Below are 22,931 nucleotides of genomic sequence, written 5' to 3' on the forward strand. Positions count from 1 at the left end.
TTATAGAATGTGGATGTCTACGGTGACCCACGTTACAGTTAAAGCCAATTGGGACCGGTGTTTAAGGAGCGATGATTACGGGGACTATAGAGAAAAAAAAGGACTCGCCCCACACGTTGGATTCTCAATCCCCTTTGTGTCGTTTTGCTCATAGGGTCAGCTGGGTAGCACTTCCCTTCGGTTTCTGTCCTGTTCCTTCATCATTCATTCACTTCAGGGCATGATTTTAAATTGGAATTGGAATTGCAATCGTGTTGCCATAAGTTATAAAACCTATACATTATGCACAATTGTGATTTTAAATATATATATCACATAATGTAGTTGTTGTCACGTAACCTAATCCTGATGTGAAGAAAATTTCAGGGGCACTTTTGTCCATCGTCCTTGAAATTCTTAATTCCACTAGAAAAAATATTCATTTACTTGTCCTTTTCATGTTATCTGTTCTGCTTCTATATTTCTCTGTTTTCTTTTCCGTTTCCATTTAACAATCACGTACTATACGTATCGGATTTGGATAGAGGGTCATGCACCTTCACCATAATAATTATTCTATGGACTTTGAAACAAGAAAAAAAATAACAAAAAGATAATCCTTCTCTTACTAAAGAAATAAGTATAAGAATAAAAAAGATTGATTTATTTAGTAATAATAAATAAATTCATATTTTAAAAAGAATATAAATTTAATTTTTACCACTGATGTAAAAATTTTATGAATGTGTAATTTGTAAATAATTATGTAAGTGTTACATGTGAAGTTATCAAATCTGATTTGGAGAGAATTTTTTTATTTTTTAGTAAAAAAATAAGTACAAGAAAGAAAAAAGGGTTTTCATATCACTCGCTTGTGAAGAGCGTGAGTGGTAATCTCCAAGAAATCCGGTGAAGGTGAGGTGGTGTGGGTAGTGGAGCCCACACGTAAACGGAAGGTGATCAATACGTGTTCAAGATTAGAGTAGCCAGTAACAATGCAAATATATTTGGTGGTTTTTGTATGAAAAGAAAAATATTATGTTATTATAAATTATGCAAAGTAGCATTTAATAATAATGATAGAAAAGTTAAAAAGAAATTTCCAAAAAATGCCCCTCCAGTGCAAGCTGTCACTAGCGCCTCCCCTGCTACATAAGTACTCCACCCTCTCCTACTGACCAATCACCTCTAATCCCCGAATCTCCCAGAGAAACAAAGAAAAGAAGAAAATGGCTGTGGCCAACAATGTGCTTTGCATTTTCTTCATTATCTCCTTAACATGTATGGTTCAAGCTCGAATCCCAGGGGTTTACTCTGCTGGTGCATGGCAAAGTGCCCACGCCACCTTCTACGGAGGCTCCGATGCTTCCGGCACCATGGGTTTGAACTAACTCACCAACACCTTCGTCATTGTCACTAGACCAAACTTATATCTCATTTGGTGTCACCTAGAATGTAGCATGTACTTAGTACTCACAATGTGCCTATTTTTAAGGAGATTTTATTTTGCAGGGGGAGCGTGTGGGTATGGAAACCTGTACAGCCAGGGTTATGGTGTGAACACGGCGGCATTGAGCACGGCGCTCTTCAACAGCGGGCTTAGCTGCGGTGCGTGTTTTGAGATAAAGTGCGCAAACGACAGGCAGTGGTGCCACTCCGGCAGTCCTTCCATCTTCATCACCGCCACCAACTTTTGCCCTCCCAACTTCGCTCTTCCTAACGACAATGGCGGCTGGTGCAACCCTCCTCGCCCTCACTTCGACCTCGCCATGCCCATGTTCCTTAAAATCGCCGAATACCGCGCCGGAATCGTCCCCGTCGCCTATCGCCGGTTAGCAACATGCTCTTTTTAACACATCCATTTTAATACACATTTTGTTGTTAGTCAACTTAGAAGGGAATAAACTGATAAAAGTAGACTGAATTATATAATGATAGCAGTAAAACAGTTTCACATATATATATATATATATATATATATATATATATATATATATATATATATATATATATATATATTTGAAGACGAAAAGTTGTATTATTTATAATTTTTTTATTGGTTAACAAGACCTATTTCTTATTTATTGATAATGTAAAGCTATCATATACTTGGAGCATGATCTTTAATGATTATAGTGGTTTTTTTATATACTTTTTTACTTTCTTATTTTTGTTACTTTTTTTTTTCTCTCATACGTGATTTTTGGATTCTTTTGTTCTTTTTGGGTTGGAAGTACGATTATTGACTTATTGATAAAGTGTACTAGGCACGAAAATTGGTAGGGGTCTCGTCTGGTCACAGAGTGAAACTGAAAGGAAAAGAAAGGAAGCTACTGACTTGAACCTAAAAATTCCCTAGGTAGTTACTAGTTAGTTCATTTCCCATATGGTTTGTTACTTTAGCCAATGTGACGGTGATTTGTTTATGTAACATTATGCTTTCTACAGTTTTCGGCATGGGCTGTGTCTGATTCAATTCAGTGGAGGAGGGTGGGGCAGGGTCAATTTTTGTCACTAAATTCGGGGTTTCTTTCACTCAACCTTTCACCAATTTAGGATCTTCCTTAATTTCATCCTTCACCAGCTAGTGTTATTGCGGTCCTTTTTTATCATTAATTTTTACTTTCTAGTCACTTTCGGTGGTGTTATTGCATTCTCATATCTAATGTGTTACGTACGTAAACGCACCAAATAAATTTATAATCTTAATTACGTCCATTCTTATTTGATAGTAATTGATATCTACTTAACCTTGTTTTAGAACTGTAGGTTAATTAAGCGAGTATAAAGTACTACTATATAAACTAGTATAAAGTATCTTTATTAACTGTGTTAGTTGGATATTGTGGTGGGGTAGTTTACTTTTTGAAGGAGTGGGGAAAGGTTAAAAAAAATAATTGACGACTAGGTTTGGTTGGTATTTACGCAGGGTGCCATGCAGAAAGCACGGAGGGATAAGGTTCACGATAAACGGATTCCGTTACTTCAACCTGGTGCTGATTAGCAACGTAGCGGGTGCGGGTGATATCGTGCGCACGTACGTGAAGGGCACCCGAACCGGGTGGATGCCAATGAGCCGTAACTGGGGTCAGAACTGGCAGTCAAACGCGGTTTTGGTGGGCCAGGCCCTGTCCTTTCGTGTCACCGGCAGCGACCGCCGCACCTCAACCTCGTGGAACATCGCTCCACCCAATTGGCAATTCGGTCAAACTTTCACCGGAAAGAATTTCCGTGTCTGAAAAAACCCTAATCATAATCACCACCCATGTCATCAACATCAATGACATGCTTATGTATATTTTTTTATTGTAATCCTTTTTTTTTCAAGGTTCCCGCCTTTTAATTACTTATTCCTAGATGGTCGTTTGACTGGATAGTGAGTGACAACTTCTTAATTGTGACTTTAGATGTTGTTGGGTTTTAGTGTTTTTTTTTTCTTTTCTGATTGGGTGGGTTTTATAATTATAGTTGGGGTGCGTGAAGTTGTATTTTAATTTGTACCGTAGACCAAAGGGGCGTAATAGGAATGGAAAAGGCGAAAGGGAGAGCGAAAGGATGAGAGAAAGTGTTGTAGGTAACGCTGAAGTGGCTTAAGCAAAATGGTAGCCCGCAGCTAATTTGCGCTTTTTATTATAGAATCATGGTGTTATATATATTATTAATGGTATAAATTTGTTCTATGAATTTAACTGCATTATTGTTCTCTTTAAGTTGATGATTGAAATCAAGTCAGTCAGATTGCATTATAGATTTCCAACCAATGCAATTTACAAAGAACCCTATAATTGAAAATGAGTGTTTTGTTTGTTTCATTCACATGCATTTCTCATTTTCTCTTCTCTTTCGTTTTTTCCTTTTCTAGGGGATGTGTGGATCAGGTGGCCTTGATTTGGTTTAGATCAAAGCCTTTGGTTGAGATCAAATAGGAAGAAAAGATGAAGAAATTTTCAAATTTTTGTGAGTTTTACACCTTTCTCTTCTCTCCCATCAAACAATCCGGTGACATCTTTAAAAGAAACTTAATAATTAGCAGAGTCAAAGCAAAAGAAAGAATATAATAAGAGTAAATATCATTAGATTCCGCTAATACATTCTTCCCGATTGGTCCACCTCACCTATTTTTTAAAACTTTAACTTGTTTAACTGTACTCCAGATTTAATAAATTTATATTTTTTTTAAGACCCAAATTTTTATTTTCAACCCTAACGCGTTGCCCCTTTTTCATATATGGAAAACTCCCACACAGGCACAGTCAAGCAACAAGCTTGCAGCGTAGGGTCCAAATTCATTTACCCATTATTTTACCCTTCTTGCCCTTACATTTCTTGCACCAACAACTTCGTCACTTTCATATTTGGAAGGGGTGCTACATGGAAGTTGAGGGCAGGAGAGGAAAAGAGATGGATATAATTAGGTAGCGAGTGGACTGAAGGGATTGGTGTGGATTTTGTGATCTCCTTCTCTGTAATGTATCTCTTCTTTGGCCAAACTTATTATCGTTTGGATTATTTCTTGTTGGTATTTCAGATTTAATGAAATCCTGCCTATACTATTTAATTTGTTACACATTATCTGCATATTACTTGTATTGAATTGCATAACCACATCAGTTGGAGACACCTTTATTTGGTTTTCCAAAATTTCTTGTAAAGATTTGAGGGTACAAAACGAGAAAAGAACCAGTTAAAAAAATAGAGATATCAACCTAAATCAATTAAAAAAGGAAGCTATGATGAAGAGGAAAATATATATACAACTTTGATTTCGGTGAACCAATGGTTTGTGTTGTGCAGTGAGGATGACAGCTTGCATCTTAAAATTGATTAAAAAAATATAAAGTTACTAAACTTGGAGAATCGGTAGACAAATAGTGGTTTTAAAAAATGAGGTGGGCTAGACCAATTAGAAAAAGTAAGTAAACTCTCAAAGAGTTTAACCTCAGCATTCCTCTTAAGGAAATTATTCATGTTTTTTTTTAATTTTTAATACTTACACAAATCTGATAAATATCATGTAAACATTTAATAATAACAAATTATGTATTAACAATTTAATTAAAAAATACTAAAATATATTTTTTGTTCTCATAAATATGAAAATGCTCATAATCCATTACGACAAAAAAATTATCTATTTTTCATTATCATCAAATTTAAATATGTTACTTTTTTGTTCAGAGTTAGGTTCAAGTATGTATGAACTTAAGTGTACGCTATCTTAGAATCTATATCAATTATACATATAAGTAATATATAAAAATTAAAAAATTTGATACTTTCTACAACATTCATGTATGTTGGGCATATAGTCGATGTAGAACTTTTAAAAATTTGACACTTTTTTACCATAACATGCATGTAAGTTCTTAACTAATTTCACACCAAAAAATAAAAGATTTAAATTTTGCGAGGAGGAACAATAAACAAAAAAAAATTGCAATTATGGATTTAAAACATTTCCATATTTATGAGAATGAAAAACAATTTAGCCGTTTTTTAATCAAAACCATCAATGCACATGACTTATTACTATCAAATGCTTAAACGACATTTAGAGAGTTTGTTTAGGTTTTAAAAATAAAAAAGAGATATTATTAATTTTCTTAAATCTTAAGAGAGATACATGTAATTTTCTTAAACTTTAAAAGAAATATATGTAGATTTTTCAAAAGAAGAAGAGACATATGTAATTTTTTTAAACATGAAGAGAGACATATGTAATTTACTTTAAATAATATATTTAATATTTTATTTATTAACCAATAAAAAAATAGCATTTGTCATAAAATGCTTATTGACTAAGATAACCATCACAACAACTTTTTAACAAATAATAAATGAAAGGTTTGAATTGATTAATTGAAGCAGGTAGGATTAAATTCTAGTTGCAACTTTACTGGACTAAAAGGGAAGTGGAGCAAATTGGTCTTTATGACCTCTCAACAAAAAAAAAAGCTTCTTAAAATGAATCTAGAGCAAAAAAATTAATGTCAAGGTCCACATCGTGGATAAGAATTTGAATGAAAGAACGCATGTCATCTGCAGATTTGGAATGATTATGCCCATGATGTTAAATTTTCTAACTTGACAAACAATTTTCATAATTCATTTCAGTTATACATAATCATAAAAACATATAGATATATATTTCCACTTCTTCCATTCGGTTTTCTGAAACAATTGCTTTTAGCTTGAGCGAAACCAATAGCCACGTACGCGCGTGGAGACGAAACAAGTAAGTTGTGTGTTGCCATCTTGTCTTTAAATACCTACCTGTGACTTAACTACTTACTCTCAAAAGCTCATAACAAAGCTGGATCAAATTCTTTCTCCATGGAAAATCATCACGCACAAACACAAAAGCTAATGTTAATTTTTATACTTGTTCTAAAGCTAAAACAGATTTTGTTGTATTCGTTACAATCAAATTAAGATATTAGAAAGTTTTCAACAATTCACATTACCCAACCAACTGAATATAATGATTTTTAAACGAATAATGTCCAAAGAAAAATTAAATAAATAGATTATATTTTAATTTTAAAAATGTTTTAAAATATTAATTATAATAATCTAGAAGTGAGTTTTCATTTCAAAAAATTTAAAATAAATTTTAATAAAATCACAATGACTTCAATAAATTGTTTTAAAAATACTCTATTTTAAAATTCACTTTATTCTTTTGGACGAATTTTTTGAAAATACACTTTAGACCTATAGATAAATATTGACCAGCCTTATTAATAGCTTTAAAATATTTATTTTAAGATATTGTAAAAAGATTATAAAATAAAAAAAATATTTTCTTATTTTTAAATATTTTTAAATATAAATAAATATTACCTTTTTTGTAATTATTTAAAATATACGAACAAAAAATAATTAAAAACATTTTCATACCAGAGAACCTGCAATTGTGTTATCATTACTAAAAAACGTGCCAAAGAAACAACTGGAACAGGTAAAACAAATTATGAAGGCCCTTGTGATCGTAGGTTTATTATTATTGCACTCATACTAAATTGGCTATCACCATTCTCCCATCACGTGCAAGCACAGCGTTACAAGACAATTTATCGCGCTATATATATATATATATATATATATATATATATATATATATATATATATATATATATATATATATATATATATATATATATATATATATATATATATTTGGTCTCTCTACTTGTTCCAACTTTATCGTTTTGATCTTATACTTAAAAAATATTAGGTTTTAACTCCTGAACGAATAATTCTTTTATATTTTAATATCTACCTTCAGTTGTCATGTAACTCCGTTAGCATTCTTTTGACGTAAAGCTGTTAAATATGATTTAATATGGTGGACCAGACTCTTAAATATAAGCTGTAAAAAGAACTGGGCTAACAGGTCAAGTGGGTCCATGAATCGGATATTTGAATATTGTACCTCCTATTTTTGAATCCTGCACTTCCCAATTTTGAAATATCCCCAAACTGGCCTGCATTTGTTTCTTGCACTTCCACAAGGTCCTCCCATTTGCGTCGAGTGTCATCTCTAGCATTCGTTTCTTTTGTCGTCAAGTGACATCTAAATCACCACTCCATCAAAAAGCCCCATTGAAATACAAGGGAAGTCATATTAACCTTTCTTTGTATTTCGGAATTATACAACTATTCCAGAATAGATATTTCAAAATACGATTTTTTTTTCTATTATAAAATAGTAATTCCAAAAAAGATTTTTTCTATTCTGAAATAAATTATTCAATAATACGGATATACTTCCAAAATAGTATTTCTCCTATTCCAAAAAAGACTGTTTGAAAAGCTTAGCGACAGTTCACATGGCTGAGAGAGATGGTGTTGGGTTCCAGAATATTAATGTCCAAGGTGCCTCTCAGAATGTATAATGTGAGAGGCTTAAGTCTTAGGATTAGAAATACCATCTTAGAATGTATAATGTGAGAGACCTAACTCAACTTCAAAAGCTAACTCAAGGGATAAGGGTTGTCCCTCACTTATATATTATAATGTGGGATTACTTTTAGCCAATGTGGGACTTGGATTATTTCCAACAGTGCCAAACATGACGGCCTCTACCTCCAAATGCGCTTCGCTCATGCAAAGATTGGGTGGGCAAGAAGTGATTCCTCTTGGAAGGTAGGTCTTGTCACCCAAACCCACCCTTGTGGAAATCTGCCCAAATGCAAGGTCCACCAGGTACACCGCTGAGGAACACTTCCACCGGTACAATGTTGTGGTCACGATGAGAGAGAACAAGAGAGGAAGAAGATAGAAGAAAGAGGACAGGACATTTTTGTCCATTCAGCTTTCTCTTAGAGGTGCAGTATTTAAAATGGGAAGTGGATGATACAAATGCCCATGAATCGTTGGCAAGAATTATTACTTTTTAAAATGAATATAAATTTAAGACAAAAAAATGGGTTGATACTTGATGTGTCCTGTCTCATTTGGGCCTACAAGTTAGGCTAGACCAACAAAAATGTAGCCTATACGAAATTCACCTCGACCCAACTCGTTTTGCACATCTTGGCATCAATATGTATGGTGAGTTGGCAAAGCATTTGTGTAATCTCGATGGAAAGACAGAGCCAAAATATTGGAGATGAATTGTGGATGAAGAAATACCTTTTTATTAGCAACTTAGTAACCCATTTGAAAACGTATCATTCCCTGCTTTTCTTGCGAGTGATTAAACAAGAGTTTCAAGGCTATTGCTTCCTGCACTTCCCTGTTGCTTTTGGAATGACCAATTCGAAAGGTCGAAAAAAATATTTCAATTTCTCCTCCAATTATCATGTATTTTCGGTTTGGGCTCTAGGTGTGAGTGTGATTCTCGTTGATAGTTTTGATTTCTCTTACAACGAAACCATGATTTATATTTAAACTACTCATACCAAGACACATAAAATTTATCAAATCTCAAAACCAATTATCCATCATCACAGCCTATTAAGATGGTCGAGTCAACAAAATTTATTCACGGCAAGAACAAAATTTAATATGATAAACAGGCCTAGTGTGTAATTACAAAAACGTAATTAATTAGCATACCTCATTATTTGCTTTGGTGCACCCCAAGTGCATGGATGGGACAACTGTAATATACTTGGGGTGCACAGAAAGCAAATAGTTAGGAACCTTAAATAATATTATGACAAAAATTATAGGCAAACAAGAGTGGACTTTCGGCTTTTGGCACTCCCCATTGGGCCTTGCTGAATAAAAAAATTGGTGTATAAATAGCGAAAAACAAGAATGTTGGTAACAGTGGTCCTCACGAAAAAAATTGGTCTTAACCAAAAAAACTAACAAAATAAATCGTCTAAATTATACTTTAGGAGAGTAAAAGGCTGTAGAAGCACATTATTGACAACCCCAAATATTTTCGTCGAGTATAGTTTAATTATTTTCGGAGCACAACTAAAAAACTTTAAACTAAGAATTTATACAAATACGAAATATTTCAGACAATAAACACAATTTATCATATGTAAGAAGAGATTTTACTTAAGAGAAAACAACCGAGAGACACCTTGCATGCGTAGTTATCATATATCATCACCATGTTATGTGTCGAGAGATCATTAATAAGTAGAAATCAAGTGGAAGCAGTAGTACACTTGAAGTTTTAAGTTATTTACATCATTATATTGGCGTCACTGGTAATGACAAGGCTTAGTAGCGTTAAATTTGCATATAATGATTAATGAGCTTATCGTGTCCTCACATGACTTTGATTCTTTAGGTAAATGAATGCTATATTGAAATTTCGAGGAGAATTCATTGCATAAGGTAATCTAACTTGATATAATGAATGAGGGGAATGCTACTAATAACTTACATGGCACGAGTGATAAATAGTATCTTACAAGTATTAATATCGGATAAGACCATGGGACTCTTGCAGTTTTCTTTTTTTTCTAAAAAGTTAAGTTGGCTCTTCTGTCTTGTGACCACTTAATTTTAAGTAACCTATTTCAAAAGTCAATACATTTATTATACATTATAATTCTATTTTTACAATTGGAAATAAGCTCAGGAAAAGTCTTGTGTTGTTAGCATACGTTTGATTTTCTTTAACTTTTGAAAAGAAATTTCGTGGCTGATTTTTTTTTTTTACCTTTGGTTGTAAAATATTCAAAATAATAATAGCTTATAAGTAAAAGAACTCCAACTGACATTTCGTATTTGAAGAAAGAATGGTGTCATTTGAGGGAAGACGGCGTCAACAACGGCAAAATGTGTGCAAAATTTCGCTACACCGATTTCAGCTCTTCCATCACATGGACCCCACCGCCGTCTGGTGACGATGATAATAAGATAAATAATTAAATTCATTCTTCTTAAAAGTATGATAAATGAATTCATAAAAAATATAAAATAAAAATTTAATTTCTGTAAAAATATATAATAAATTAATCCTTTCATCTTGTGAAATTATTTTATTTGTAATGTTTAAAAAATAATTTAATAATAAATTATACTTTTCAAAAATTAATTCAATATCAAATTGTTTATAAGATTAATTTATCATATTTTTATCCATGAATGTCGATATACTAAATTTAATATTTTTATGTTTGAGGAATCGATTTCTGAATGTCTCGTACGAACAAATCTATTTATTCAGTATAATTATTGTTGAATATGAAGGTCCCGCAGTTACTACTCAGTCACACAATCCACGGTGATGACAAATAAAATACTAAGCTCTACCAAAATTAAGAATAAAAAAAGATAAGAGAAAAAAATTACATTATAAAATAATTTTAAGCTTTCATTTAATCATATATTACTATATATAATAAATTTATTATTATTTTAAATAACGATCTTAAAAATTATATGAAACAATAAATTTATGATTAAATAAAAATGTAAAATTATTTTACATATATGACTATAAAATTCAAAAAGTTGTTATATGTTTTTTTAGATGTAAAAAATATTAAATTTATTATCTTTTTTGTTCTTAAATTTTTAAAACTTTTATTTTTAGTCATTAAACTTCTTCATTCTTAGTAAAAAAAATTAAGAAATTAAAGAATGTTAACACGTAAAAAAAAGTTTAAAAACAAAAAAAAAACAAATCCTAAAAGTTTACATGCTAAAAAGATAATAAAATTTGAAATATTCAATTTAGTTTTAGATCTTTAATATGATTTTCTACATCTTACGTGTGATTTAAAAAAATTAATAATTATAACTTTCATATCTTAAACATAATTCCTTATTTATTAACAAGTTTTTTTAGAAAATATTTTGTTTTTTTTTTACTGGAGAGAGAAAATATTTATGAACAAGTTTCAAACGTGCTATTAGTATTATTCATGCATAAGTTATACAATATTTCCTCCAAAAAAAAGTTATACAATATGAATTTTCTCTCACTTCATTTATTATATTTCTTTTTTCTTTTTTTTTTCCTACCTTTCTTAACTGTATAAATTGTTGACTAACTTACTTATTGTACTAATAATATATTTCTACTTTTTTTAATCATTTTTAACAAAATACTAGTAATAAGTAAATAAATAGATAAAATTAATTTTTTTCTAAAAAAAAATTCCCCCTATTCTCTTTCTCCTTTCGTGTAATTATGGTTTATTTTTCTTACGTGTATACTTTTGATTTCACATTTTAATTATAAAGTTGTTACTTTATTTTTAATCTATTTCTTGATTTTAATGATATGTATAAAGTTGTCACTTTGATTTCTTGATTTTTTTTTAAATAGCATAGTTAAAGAAAAGTACCTAATTTTTTTTTATTGAAAAATGGCTCTTAAAAACGCAGCATTTAGTATCGAAAAAAAAAACGCATTTGAGATAGTTGTTTTAATTTATATGTAGAGAATGTTTTCTAATATAAACACTCTTAATTTTATGAGATTAGAAGTCTTTAGTCTTAATTTAATAATCCTTTGAAAAAAAGTCTTAATTTTATAAAATCTTGTTTAATCTTTAATTTTATAAAACGTTATTCACTCATTAATTAAAAATATGTTTAAAAGATTCAAATAAATAATGTTTTGCAAGATTAAGTCCTGAATTATTTTTTTGTATAAATTTAAATATTTAAACAACTAAAAATTACAGTCTTAAAATTTAAAATGGAATATATTTATGAAATAAAGTTAAAGATTTCGATTCTTAGTCTATAAGGAAACAAAGAAAAACAAGCGAATGGCACGACGTTCTCTTATAATATACTCTCCTTCTGTTGTCATTTCGTTTTCTTTTTCATTCTACCACAACAAAGCCAATAGCCTCCTTCTTGTACTTTATAAATAAATTAGTATTATCTGATATAATTTTCATTATACATTATAAAAAAGATGTCAATAGCATAATTGAGATCCTATAAAATTTTATTCCATTACAAGTAAAGGGTCAATAATATTTTCTCAATGATAAAAAAAAGGGTAAATAATAACGCATCATTTGCTTACCAAAAACGTATCATTTTCGAGAAATCCATATTTTATTACTCGAATCAAATTTATACATTTATATTATATTAAAATATATTCATATCTCTTTTTTTTTTTTTTGTATTTCAATTTGATAAACAGTTCCACTTTACTCTTTTAAAGTATTTATATTACACTGCATTGATTATTTTGTCAGTTTTTTCATACAAATAATATTAATATTTACAGTTTTTTTTATGTCATCAAATTGACCAATTTAATTTAGTCTAATAGATCTAATAAATTAAGTATAAAATTTAATGATGGTAGAGGTGAAGAATAAAACCAAACCGAAATAAAAAGGGGAGAAAAAGCGTAGTATTTTTATCCATCTTCTTCTTCATACTAATTTCCTTTCTTTGTCTGTGTCTGAAACAATGAAACATTGAGTTGCAAGTTACTGTGTGGAATGTTCTTCTGATAATAATAATGAAGTGTTTCTATTTCTCAAACGGAGGAGAAGACGAGGATTCCGTGGCGGGAGCGGCGCCGCCGAGTTCGCGCGGCGGCGGCTCCACCTCGCGGGTGTCGTGGGCGCGTTCGCTGAGCCTCATGGACACGCGCAGCACCAGCCGCTCCCACTTCGACTCCGAATCAACGGAGTTCTCCGACACGGTGGACTTCCACCACTTCCTGGCGCAGCGCCGCGCCAACCACCTCCGCCTCTTCTCTTTCTCCGACCTAAAATCCGCCACGCGCGCCTTCAGCCGCGCCCTCCTCGTCGGCGAGGGAGGGTTCGGCTCCGTCTACCGCGGCCTCCTCGACCAAAACGACGTCGCGATCAAGCAGCTGAACCGCAACGGCCACCAAGGGCACAAGGAGTGGATCAACGAGTTGAACCTGTTAGGTGTCGTGAAGCACCCTAATTTGGTGAAATTGGTTGGGTACTGTGCCGAAGACGATGAGAGAGGGATTCAGAGGCTTTTGGTTTACGAGTTTATGCCGAATAAGAGCTTGGAGGATCATCTCCTTGCAAGAGTACCGTCGACGATAATCCCTTGGGGGACCAGGTTGAGGATTGCGCGGGATGCGGCGAGGGGTTTGGCGTATCTTCACGAGGAAATGGATTTTCAGGTACAGTGTTTGTTTGTGATGGAGATTGTGACTTTCTTTACCTTGTCGTATTAATTAGGTTATTTAGGTTTTGTCTCTGTGATCATTTATGTGATTTTGAAAAGAAAGCATGTGGGTCTTTAGTTGTGGTTAAAACATTTGCATGCTTGATTTTGGATTGGTTTTACAGAATTGATTTTGGTTAAATGTGAATTGGGTGGATGGATATCTTTATGGAAGAGAGTTTTTGTCATAAATAGAAGGATGTGGATGGTTTGTACTATGGATATCTTTTACAGCATTTCACATATGCTAAAATCCACTGAGAACTTTTGGGGAAACACATTATTAATGATTGCCATTCTTACTGGTGCAGCTAATATTTCGGGATTTTAAGACATCCAACATCTTGCTGGATGAGAATTTCAATGCAAAGCTTTCTGATTTTGGGCTGGCTAGGCAAGGACCCTCAGAAGGGTCTGGCTATGTTTCAACAGCAGTAAGAATTTGTCTATACTCTTGAGAAAACTCATTATATTTACAATATTGCATGACAACATCAGAATAGTGTGCCTTCTGGCAGCTTATTTTGAGTAAATTAACTATATTTCACCATATTCAATGTGAATGATTCTAATTTATAAAAAGTTACAATGATAATCTGAAGTCTGAATCTTTGTTTTGTTCCTGATATTTTGCTGTTACGCAAAATAAATGACTTATTTCTTCACTAAGGTTGTCGGCACCATAGGTTATGTTGCGCCGGAGTATGTTCTGACTGGTAAGCTAACTGCTAAGAGTGATGTGTGGAGCTTTGGTGTAGTTCTTTATGAGCTTATCACTGGGAGGAGAGTTGTAGAGAGAAACCTACCAAGAAATGAGCAAAAGCTTTTGGATTGGGTAAGACCTTATGTTTCTGATCCTAGAAAGTTCCATCATATATTAGACCCCCGGCTTAAGGGACAATACTGCATCAAATCAGCTCATAAACTTGCAATCCTAGCAAACAAGTGCCTCATGAAGCAGCCGAAATCCCGTCCAAAAATGAGCGAGGTGGTTGAGTCTCTTGGAAGCATTATTAATGACACAGTTCCTCATGATGAACACATCCCCCAAGCTGCTGTAGCAGCAACTGGAGAAGAAAAAGAAGAAAAGTTATCTGTAGAGGACACTCAACCTGAACCTGCAGCTAAACAAGGGAACAATTACCTGAAGAAGGTTTTTGAATTGAAAGACATGGTCAGCTTAAGAAACAAGTCCGTTGGAAGGTTGGATTGGAAAAGTTGGGCACCTGGGCTAGTAAGAACTTGGTGATAAGTGACCTGTATATCTTGGAAAGAAAAATCTTCTTCCCCTACAGTCACCTGCTAATAGCAATGTTTGTTGATCACATAGTTTTCACTCTGTGAAATCGACATTGTCAGGCACACAGGTAACATGCTGGTATATATCCAATTTTGTATCAGTTAATAATTGTATGTACAGGTTAATTTTGAGGAAAGCTATAATTTATTAAATGATTTGGCCTTCCCAAAAGTAACATCGAATTTAGTCTTCAAAATGAGTATTTAGGCAATAAAAGGAATTAAATGTTTCATTTCAGCTATACTCGCTTGAGTCTTTCAACTTGCAGAGATTAAATGAATATTTAATATCAAGTTTTCTATCAAAAGGTAAATGTTCTATTCGTAAAACAAGATGCCATTACTGCGATAGCACTCAGCTTAGAGCACACCGGTTTGACTTTTGGTATGTTTCATTTGGTTTCATGGGCTTTTGTAGAAATGTTTGCTGTTCACTTATATAGTATCAAAATGAATATTTGAATACTTCTTTCCTATCTTTTTATCTCTCGTTAAAGGTTATAGTATACAAATTAAGAAAAAAAATATTAATTTCCACATTTATATTATTTGTAATATTTTTAGTATGTTCTTTATCTCTTTTATTTATTATTTTGACATTTTATATACCGTTGTTCCTTCTATTTTTTCAACGGTGACAGATAATAAATTTTCTTCAAAAGTGACAGGTATAAAGTAAGGAAAGTATCAATAAGTTCGTTCATTTGATCGTTTTCAAAATTTAAAAAAAAATAGATGTTTGCATGCAATATGTTTGAATGTAATAAATTTACATTTAATGAAAACTTCAAAATAGTTTACACGCAAGATGTTAAGAATGTAATAAATTTACATTTAATTGATGGAAAAACTAATTTATTTTAGGGATACTTATCAAGACTCGAAAAATTCCTTTTTTCTTTGGAAAAATTAATCTATCAGGGTCTGGATAACCACTATCTGTTTGGATAAAATTATGTACTTACTCTTTTCATTTATCACACATTATTCTTTATGGTTGTACCAAGAACATCATAAAGTTGGTTATAGACAGAGTTGATCAATGCCCCCAGAGCGTGCCCAAAACTCATTCAATTGATCGTGAATCATGCATCAAGTCGCTTTTTAATGTCTCACGATAAACGGCCCCAGTGACTTTGATTTGAAGGAAGAGAGTTATCCACAATTCTCTCGTGTTGTGAAAGTTTCAATCAAGCACAACTTTGCATCTACTAGTCCTTAGCAACCCCGAAAAAAAGCAAAAAATCTTGACAATTATGTAAGGTTCCCACTGAAGGTCAAGAGGATCTAGTTTTGCTACAATTTCTATGTGAAAGCTGCACATTGCAAGTGTAACAAAATAAAGTAGGAAACTTTACACCAATATATCAAAAACAACAAAATTGAGCTAACCAGAGCCACATAAGAAAGTACCTGCAGTTCCAGCCATTTTGACTATATATATAACAAACAGAACCTGAAATATATACATGCAATGTACTAAGATATGTAAAACCTATTAGATAACATGTGTGCATGATATGAACATGTTTGAGTTCATGTGGAAACATGCAGCTTTCAAGGATGTGTATTTGCAATGTCACGTGAGAGCGGGGAAGCAGAAGCAGTGGCAATTCTACCATGGGTAAAATGATCAGCACTTTTTCTACGATTTTGTTTCACATGGGGGACCTGGAGCTGCTCCAAATCCGTGGCAACCTCGTCCATGGTTGGTCTCAACTTTGATTCTATTGCAAGGCATCGCAGAGAGAGGGTAGCTACCTTACATGCCTCATCTAATTCATATTGGCCTTCAAGACGATTATCCAACACACGCAAAAGTTTGCGTTTGTTGGATAAGTATGGTTTGGCCCATTCCACCAAATTGTGTTGTCCTGATGGTCTATTCTTGTCCACAGCCCTCCTGCCAGATAACATTTCCAGCAGGACTACTCCAAAACTGAAGACATCACTCTTAGCACTCAGATTACCTTCACCAACATAGATTTTAGTCATTAACCAAAATGATAATTTTAGTCATTTCCAGCTAGGATCTCAAGTAAATTAACTAAATCCTTTCTCATTAGGCTGACCCTAGTAAGTAACCAGAATGATATTATCAGATTTATATAATCAAACCCAAGTCAAAGCTAGTGTGAGTGAAAGATTTTATCAGATACGCCAACCCCGTTGGCGAGTTGGCTAGAATGATATTGAGTTGAATCTTGAATAAATTTATGCACTCAAAATAAAAATGAAATATGAAGTTAAGGGGTCCCTAATGTGCACCATAGTTGCCAAAGTCAATGGCTTACTTAGCCTTTTCATAATGAAAAAGGTCAAATTGTTTTTTTTTAATGCCAAGAACCGAATTAAGTAGTAGTACGAATGCCGATTTTAGATAATAAATAAACATTTGTTTAAACGCACAATTAATACCTGTGGCTAGATATTCAGGAGCTGCATATCCATAGGTTCCCATTACCCTGGTGGAGGCATGACTTTTCTCACGTGTTGGTCCGTCCTTTGCCAGCCCCAAATCAGCAAGCTTTGCATTATAATTCTAAATCAAATCAACAAGGGAATCTTCAGATATGGTATCTTTATAATTTCCTCTATTCATGAAACATTGTCATGTGTGTGTAGGGCACATACTGAATCCAGCAAGACATTTGAGGTCTTGAAATCTCGGTATATCACTTTTGTTTCAGCACTGTGAAGAAATGCAAGCCCTTTGGCAGCGCCTAGAGCAACTTTCAAACGTAGACCCCAAGAAAGAGGTTGAAAGTATGACCCTCCTGTTACAGCAATTAATCATGTAAATGTTATGCACACACTTCTCAAGTTCAACAATGTGAAAAGATGGGAGATGAAAAACTCACTCATGAACAAGTGATTCTCCAAGCTACCACGAGGCATAAATTCATAGACCAGAAGTCGGTCTTTATCTTCAAAGCAATACCCAATTAATTTCACTAGATGAGGATGAGAAAGCTGGCCTAGATAGTTCACTTCAGCCTAAAATAGAAAAGAAATTAAAACAATGTAAGGCAAACCCATATAAGGGTAGCACTTAAACTCTTCTCTGTTTTCCAAATATTCATAACATTATTAATTATGAATTTAACAGGCATGTACTACGATTATAAAAGCTTTTATATTGTCAATCAATCAAAAAACATCTTTAACAAAAAGTTTAAAAGATAATTTATGATTGAACCACAGTATAAAATATTCTTAAAGGACCCGTACATATTATTTGATCTTTATACTTTACAAATCATGACACGTTTAAAATGTTGTCATGTAAAACAGATTGAGTTTAGCTTAGAAGAGAAATTAATATGGATGAGATTAGGCACCTCGAGACTTGCTTCATGAGTCATACCGTGCCTTGCCTATATGGTAAAAATATTCTCAAACACAGTTAAAAATTAAACATGTAACAGAGGCAGTGTTTGATTCTTAATTAGCAGGAGCAAATCAAAGGGGTTAAAGAAGAATATTAAACTCACCAACCGATCCTTGTGACCTTGGAAGCTATCCAAACTAAGTCTTTTCACAGCAACAACAACGCCCGTGCCAGGTTTTGCAGCAGCCAGTGAGTGGTTATCAATCCAGCCCTTGAAAACTGATCCAAAATCACCTTCTCCTCCTAACACACTGTCTTTACGGAAATTTCTTGTGGCAGCTGTTAGTTCTGTCAAACTAAAGTTCTTCAGATTGGATGACTGCAAGATCTCACCCTCAATCTGAGGAGTCAGAGGCACTAAGATCTCTGAGACCTTACTAATTGGTGTGCTGAGATCTTCTGTAATTTTATTGCTAATTGGTGTGCTGAGATCTTCTGTAATTTTATTGCTAATTGGTGTGCTGAGATCTTCTGTAATTTTATTGCTAATTGGTGTGCTGAGATCTTCTGTAATTTTATTGCTAATTGGATTGCTGAGATCTTTTGTAATTTTACTGCTTGGACTGCTGAGATCTTTTGCATCGACACTCACATGCTTTGAATTCAGCCCTGAGATGAAATATATCAATACAATTAATGTTAAACTTTCATAAACTATATGTCCTATTACACTTTTGTAACATTAATTCACTTAGCTAGCAAACTGGATATACTTAGACAATGTTATGGTTATGAATCATATGAGTACATTATGAAGAAAACAGTCAAATTCCCTAAGTTAAGACTAGATGAAAGCACTGAAGGAGAGGTTGTCAATATATTGAAACGAGAAATTTGGCATAAAAGAACAACTGAAAGAGGCTAGTTGCAAACCAAACCCATTAAACAAGAGCCAGCAAGGAAGCCAAACTTGGTAAAAACAACTTTGTCCTATCAAAATTCTCTCCATGTGGTCTTTTAAAACCAAAAAAGGGTATGAGAAGAAGCTGAAGTAGAGTGACTTAAAAGTGGAGAACACCAAAATCAATCAACACAAAAGCACATGTAATCAAAACTCAATTCAGGATGGAGGCAAAGGTAAACAAAAGTTTGGAATATGTACCAGCTTCAATTTGGGTGCTCAAACAAATTCCCATGATGGAAACAATACTAATTCCTTGAGCCTTGTTGCCTATAGGTCACAAAAAAAAAAGAAAAAAAAAAAAGAGACCATTCATATGAGGAGGACCAGCAGAAACCATGATGATGAATTGGAAAGAAGGCTAAAAAAGATGTCATACAAAAAACATGAAGGATGAAGAAAAGAAAAGGCCAAGAAGAACCTGTTTGTAGTAAATTAAGTCAGAGGATACAGGAAGAAGGAGAAAGGATATGCCGTAGAGGAGAGACACAAAGCGTGCTGAGATGTACTAAGGCAAGGCATTAATTAATATTAGTGGTTGTAGTGTGATGTGTGGTCCCCAGAGAGATAGAGAAACTATTCAGAAGTTAAACAACAAGTTGACCGAAGATCCAGATAATAGCTTGGAAGGATAAGTAAAGACATGGAGATAGAGAGGAAGAAGGAAGGTGCGTATGGCTAGTCATTTGGCATTGCATTGCATGCCATCTTTTTGGTCCAGCCTTTATGAACTTATAATTAAAGCTAATTAAAAAATCTTTTAAAATCAAGTTAAAGTTGTTTAGATATTTTTTAAAAGTTAATTTTAAGTAAAAAAGCTGTTGAAATACCTTAAAGTCTATTTTTAATTTTTAATTTAAAAGCTGTTTAAGATAGATAGTTTTAAGTTATGGAGGGCCCTCAATCATTTTTGAGAGTCATTGAAAATTCTTTCTTCTGCTCCATCACTCATGTCACACCATTGCATGAATCAACACACAACGCGCGCCAGCCATGTTCTAGTATTATCCAGCAAAATAAAGTAAGAAAAAAAAACAAATTTCGTACTTATTTAGTAATTTCTACTGACTTTATTAAACAATATTTACTTTATAAAGTAATGAAAATAAAAATATTAGAATTTGAATGATGATATGCTAAATCCACATAATGTGGATTACTTATTATATTTCTACACAAAATTTAAATAAGTAGGTGCTAATTTGTAAATTGAAGTAATATAAAAATGTATAACTTGTGTTAATAAAGTCATAATTAAGTTTATGATTTATCCCTAAACAAAAATTAATTAAAAGTATCCACATTTGATGATTTTGAAAGAAAAAAAACTGCCCCAGATGATAAAAAAAGCCTACATAAGATTCGTATTATCTATAGCCCTAGTAGCAAGTAAGCTTCCTAGTTTTTTTGTCTGCATGTTGGGCAGAATTGGATCCCTTGGTCCTTAATGTTGACGACACTTCACGCAATGCCCTTTGTCTTCTTCTTCTATATCCTCATTTTAATATTTTATAATTTATAAATACCCTCGTCGTATTTGTTAAATTGTTATATTCTCACAGATAAAGATTGTTAAATTGTTATTTAAACTAAGATTCTTCTAAATTTCTTACCGAGCAACTTGCTTTGCGTTCATCACCAAATTGACAAATAAATTGTGGATACTAATTTTGGGGCGGTTTGGATAACTCATTAAATGTTATTTCTAGCCTGCTTTAGAATTCTGATAGATAATAGTATATCAAATATATAACAACACAAACAATAATTAATTTAATATATGTCGATTATTAGTCATTTCATAAGATATAATAAAGAATTTAAAACTTAATCAGTATTATTAACACTCTTGCTAATTTCAACTGCTATGAAGTGGTACCCATTAATTACAGTAAATATAGGAATAATTAATATAATATTCGCAACTGGTTGAAGTGTTAGATATTTGGCTTCATTTAATTTTTCGTGTTGGGTACGTGTCTATGTAGTGTTTCTCCTTCTCTAAATAATAATTCAACTTTTTAACATGTGAAATTTTATAGAGAGAATATGTTCATTAGCATGTCTAAAACAATTATAAAATATTTTTTTACTTCTTGAATTTTAGTAAAATTTGTTTTTAATTCTTATACTTTCAAATCGTCAATTTTGATCATTAGATTTTAAAAAATATGTGAATTTAGTTCATTCTTTATAATATAAATGATTTTTTTTCCGGATTAAATTCAAATGCTTTTAAATTTTAAGGACTAAAATAGTGGATTTGAAAGTATTACCAACTCACGGTCTATCTGGCTGTGTGTCAAAAAGATGGATGCAAATTCAGTTGAAGCAAATTGTATAATTAGTTTTTGCATGAATTTTTTAATTGAACGCCGAAATTTGACAAAATGTAAGTTGCGAATGCGCAACTGGACACATAATATGTTTAAACGTATGTTAATAAAATTAATTTTATACCAAATTGATTTTATAGAATTGATTTTGGTTAAAATCAATTTATCAGTAACATGTTTTTTTATTACAAAATTAGAAAAGTGGTTTTTCAAATTTTGATACTTTGAACCAAAATTGATTTTGAATATGTAAACACCAAAATAAAGTTTAATGTTTTTGCATACCTTTTCTATTATAATTATCTATTTTGATATACATCAACAAAATAAAAACTAATTTAGAGAATTTAATTTAATCATTTTAACATTTTTAATTTATTTATTTATTAATTTAACAATGGATTTTATTTTAAAAAATAAGCAAATTACAAATGTCTTTTACCATGATGCGCCAATTGCATTCTCATTTCATTACATAGCATAGCAAGCCAATAATATAATGCAGTGATTATGACTAAGGCTAAAGTTACGAATGAAACTATTCTTATTGTGTCATTTAACTATTTTTGAATCAGACTAGACATTTTCTTCAATATTTTTATATATATGAGTGATCAAATTTTACTGAATTATTACATTATTCTATAACTTTTACTATATAATATTTTTTTAAAATTTATTATTGAATTAAAAGTTTTTTTTCATAAATCATATATACAATTAATCCAAATTCATTTGTTACATCATTTATAAAGATTAAAATCAACTTAATATAAACATTTTTAAATATATCAAAATATAAATTATTTAATTATCTTTTTATTTAACTTTAACAAAATTTGACAAAAATAATCTTAATAATAACATAAATGTAATTCAACGGTGAGAACAATACAAATAGCATATTATATATATATATCCCATGTTAATGATAATCGGTACCAAGATACCAAATTACATGATGGGCAGTATATAGCATTTGTGAGGCAGCACATGTTATACCATATTTACTAGAACTGAGTAAATAGAGCATAACCCCGCTGCAACCAAACAACAAAAGTAAAGGATCCAATATACGATCCAGTACCCTCTCTACAATTTTGTTAACGTATTGCTCCCCTACAGCAATATAACGGCCCCATCAAGATAAGTTCAGCGGGCATTAGCATCCTACAAAGGCCCAAAGAAAATCAGATTTGGCCATCAAAGGAAGATTTGAACCAATTTGCTGAAGAATGAAGCCATGACCAGACCAGACATTTTCTTCAATATACCACGATGCATTAGCCATAAGTTCAAAATTGATTCTCCGTGTACATGAAGCAAAATCAGCTCCATATTGCTCCAATCCGACTTGATTTTCCTCAATTGAAAGTGATTTTGTATGGCAACCAAATGTCTTAAATTTGAGTCAAATCAAAAT

General features: G+C 32.3%; 3 protein-coding genes across 7 annotated transcripts; 2 read left to right on the plus strand and 1 right to left on the minus strand.

The window, feature by feature from the left end:
- Window positions 1-1,208: 1,208 nt before the first annotated feature.
- Window positions 1,209-3,218, plus strand: EXP5A (expansin-A4-like). The gene is made up of 3 exons (NM_001256049.1): window positions 1,209-1,359; window positions 1,492-1,810; window positions 2,909-3,218. Exons 1-3 carry the CDS (start codon window positions 1,209-1,211, stop codon window positions 3,216-3,218), a joined length of 780 nt encoding a protein of 259 aa, NP_001242978.1.
- A 9,525-nt stretch (window positions 3,219-12,743) lies between these two features.
- Window positions 12,744-15,122, plus strand: LOC100811825 (serine/threonine-protein kinase PCRK1). Its single transcript, XM_003539624.5, has 3 exons — window positions 12,744-13,537; window positions 13,893-14,015; window positions 14,252-15,122. The coding sequence occupies exons 1-3, from the start codon at window positions 12,893-12,895 to the stop codon at window positions 14,828-14,830; spliced, it is 1,347 nt and encodes a 448-aa protein (XP_003539672.1). The 5' UTR covers window positions 12,744-12,892; the 3' UTR covers window positions 14,831-15,122.
- A 1,049-nt stretch (window positions 15,123-16,171) lies between these two features.
- On the minus strand, window positions 16,172-19,873 carry LOC100812366 (protein kinase APK1A, chloroplastic-like). 5 transcript variants are annotated; one of them, XM_006591840.4, is made up of 8 exons: window positions 19,594-19,873; window positions 19,374-19,442; window positions 18,375-18,880; window positions 18,222-18,257; window positions 17,742-17,877; window positions 17,515-17,657; window positions 17,299-17,422; window positions 16,172-16,850 (listed from the first exon to the last, which is right to left on the minus strand). In XM_006591840.4, the coding sequence occupies exons 2-8, from the start codon at window positions 19,405-19,407 to the stop codon at window positions 16,438-16,440; spliced, it is 1,392 nt and encodes a 463-aa protein (XP_006591903.1). In that variant the 5' UTR covers window positions 19,408-19,442; window positions 19,594-19,873; the 3' UTR covers window positions 16,172-16,437. The 5 variants fall into 5 exon arrangements, with proteins under 5 accessions (XP_006591903.1, XP_014619830.1, XP_040863042.1 ...); XM_014764344.3 differs by having other exon boundaries at window positions 19,552-19,812; XM_041007108.1 differs by lacking the exon at window positions 18,222-18,257 and having other exon boundaries at window positions 19,552-19,813.
- Between the last annotated feature and the right edge of the window lie 3,058 nt (window positions 19,874-22,931).

The sequence above is a fragment of the Glycine max genome, chromosome 12 (genome assembly GCF_000004515.6).
Source record: "Glycine max cultivar Williams 82 chromosome 12, Glycine_max_v4.0, whole genome shotgun sequence".
Taxonomy (NCBI): Eukaryota; Viridiplantae; Streptophyta; class Magnoliopsida; order Fabales; family Fabaceae; genus Glycine; species Glycine max.

What these genes read in the sequence shown, in the direction of transcription:
- EXP5A (NM_001256049.1), top strand. Translation starts at nt 1,209, where the DNA reads ATGGCTGTGGCCAACAATGTGCTTTGCATTTTCTTCATTATCTCCTTA. An exon ending in CGATGCTTCCGGCACCATGG is followed by an intron (nt 1,360 to 1,491) that starts GTTTGAACTAAC and finishes TTTATTTTGCAG; the next exon opens with GGGGAGCGTGTGGGTATGGA. An exon ending in GTCCCCGTCGCCTATCGCCG is followed by an intron (nt 1,811 to 2,908) that starts GTTAGCAACATG and finishes GTATTTACGCAG; the next exon opens with GGTGCCATGCAGAAAGCACG.
- LOC100812366 (XM_006591840.4), bottom strand. Translation starts at nt 19,407, where the DNA reads ATGGGAATTTGTTTGAGCACCCAAATTGAAGCTG. An exon ending in GGAGAATCACTTGTTCATGA is followed by an intron (nt 17,658 to 17,741) that starts GTGAGTTTTTCA and finishes TTGCTGTAACAG; the next exon opens with GAGGGTCATACTTTCAACCT. An exon ending in CAAATGTCTTGCTGGATTCA is followed by an intron (nt 17,423 to 17,514) that starts GTATGTGCCCTA and finishes GATTTGATTTAG; the next exon opens with AATTATAATGCAAAGCTTGC.
- LOC100811825 (XM_003539624.5), top strand. Translation starts at nt 12,893, where the DNA reads ATGAAGTGTTTCTATTTCTCAAACGGAGGAGAAGACGAGGATTCCGTG. An exon ending in ACGAGGAAATGGATTTTCAG is followed by an intron (nt 13,538 to 13,892) that starts GTACAGTGTTTG and finishes TTACTGGTGCAG; the next exon opens with CTAATATTTCGGGATTTTAA. An exon ending in CTGGCTATGTTTCAACAGCA is followed by an intron (nt 14,016 to 14,251) that starts GTAAGAATTTGT and finishes TTCTTCACTAAG; the next exon opens with GTTGTCGGCACCATAGGTTA.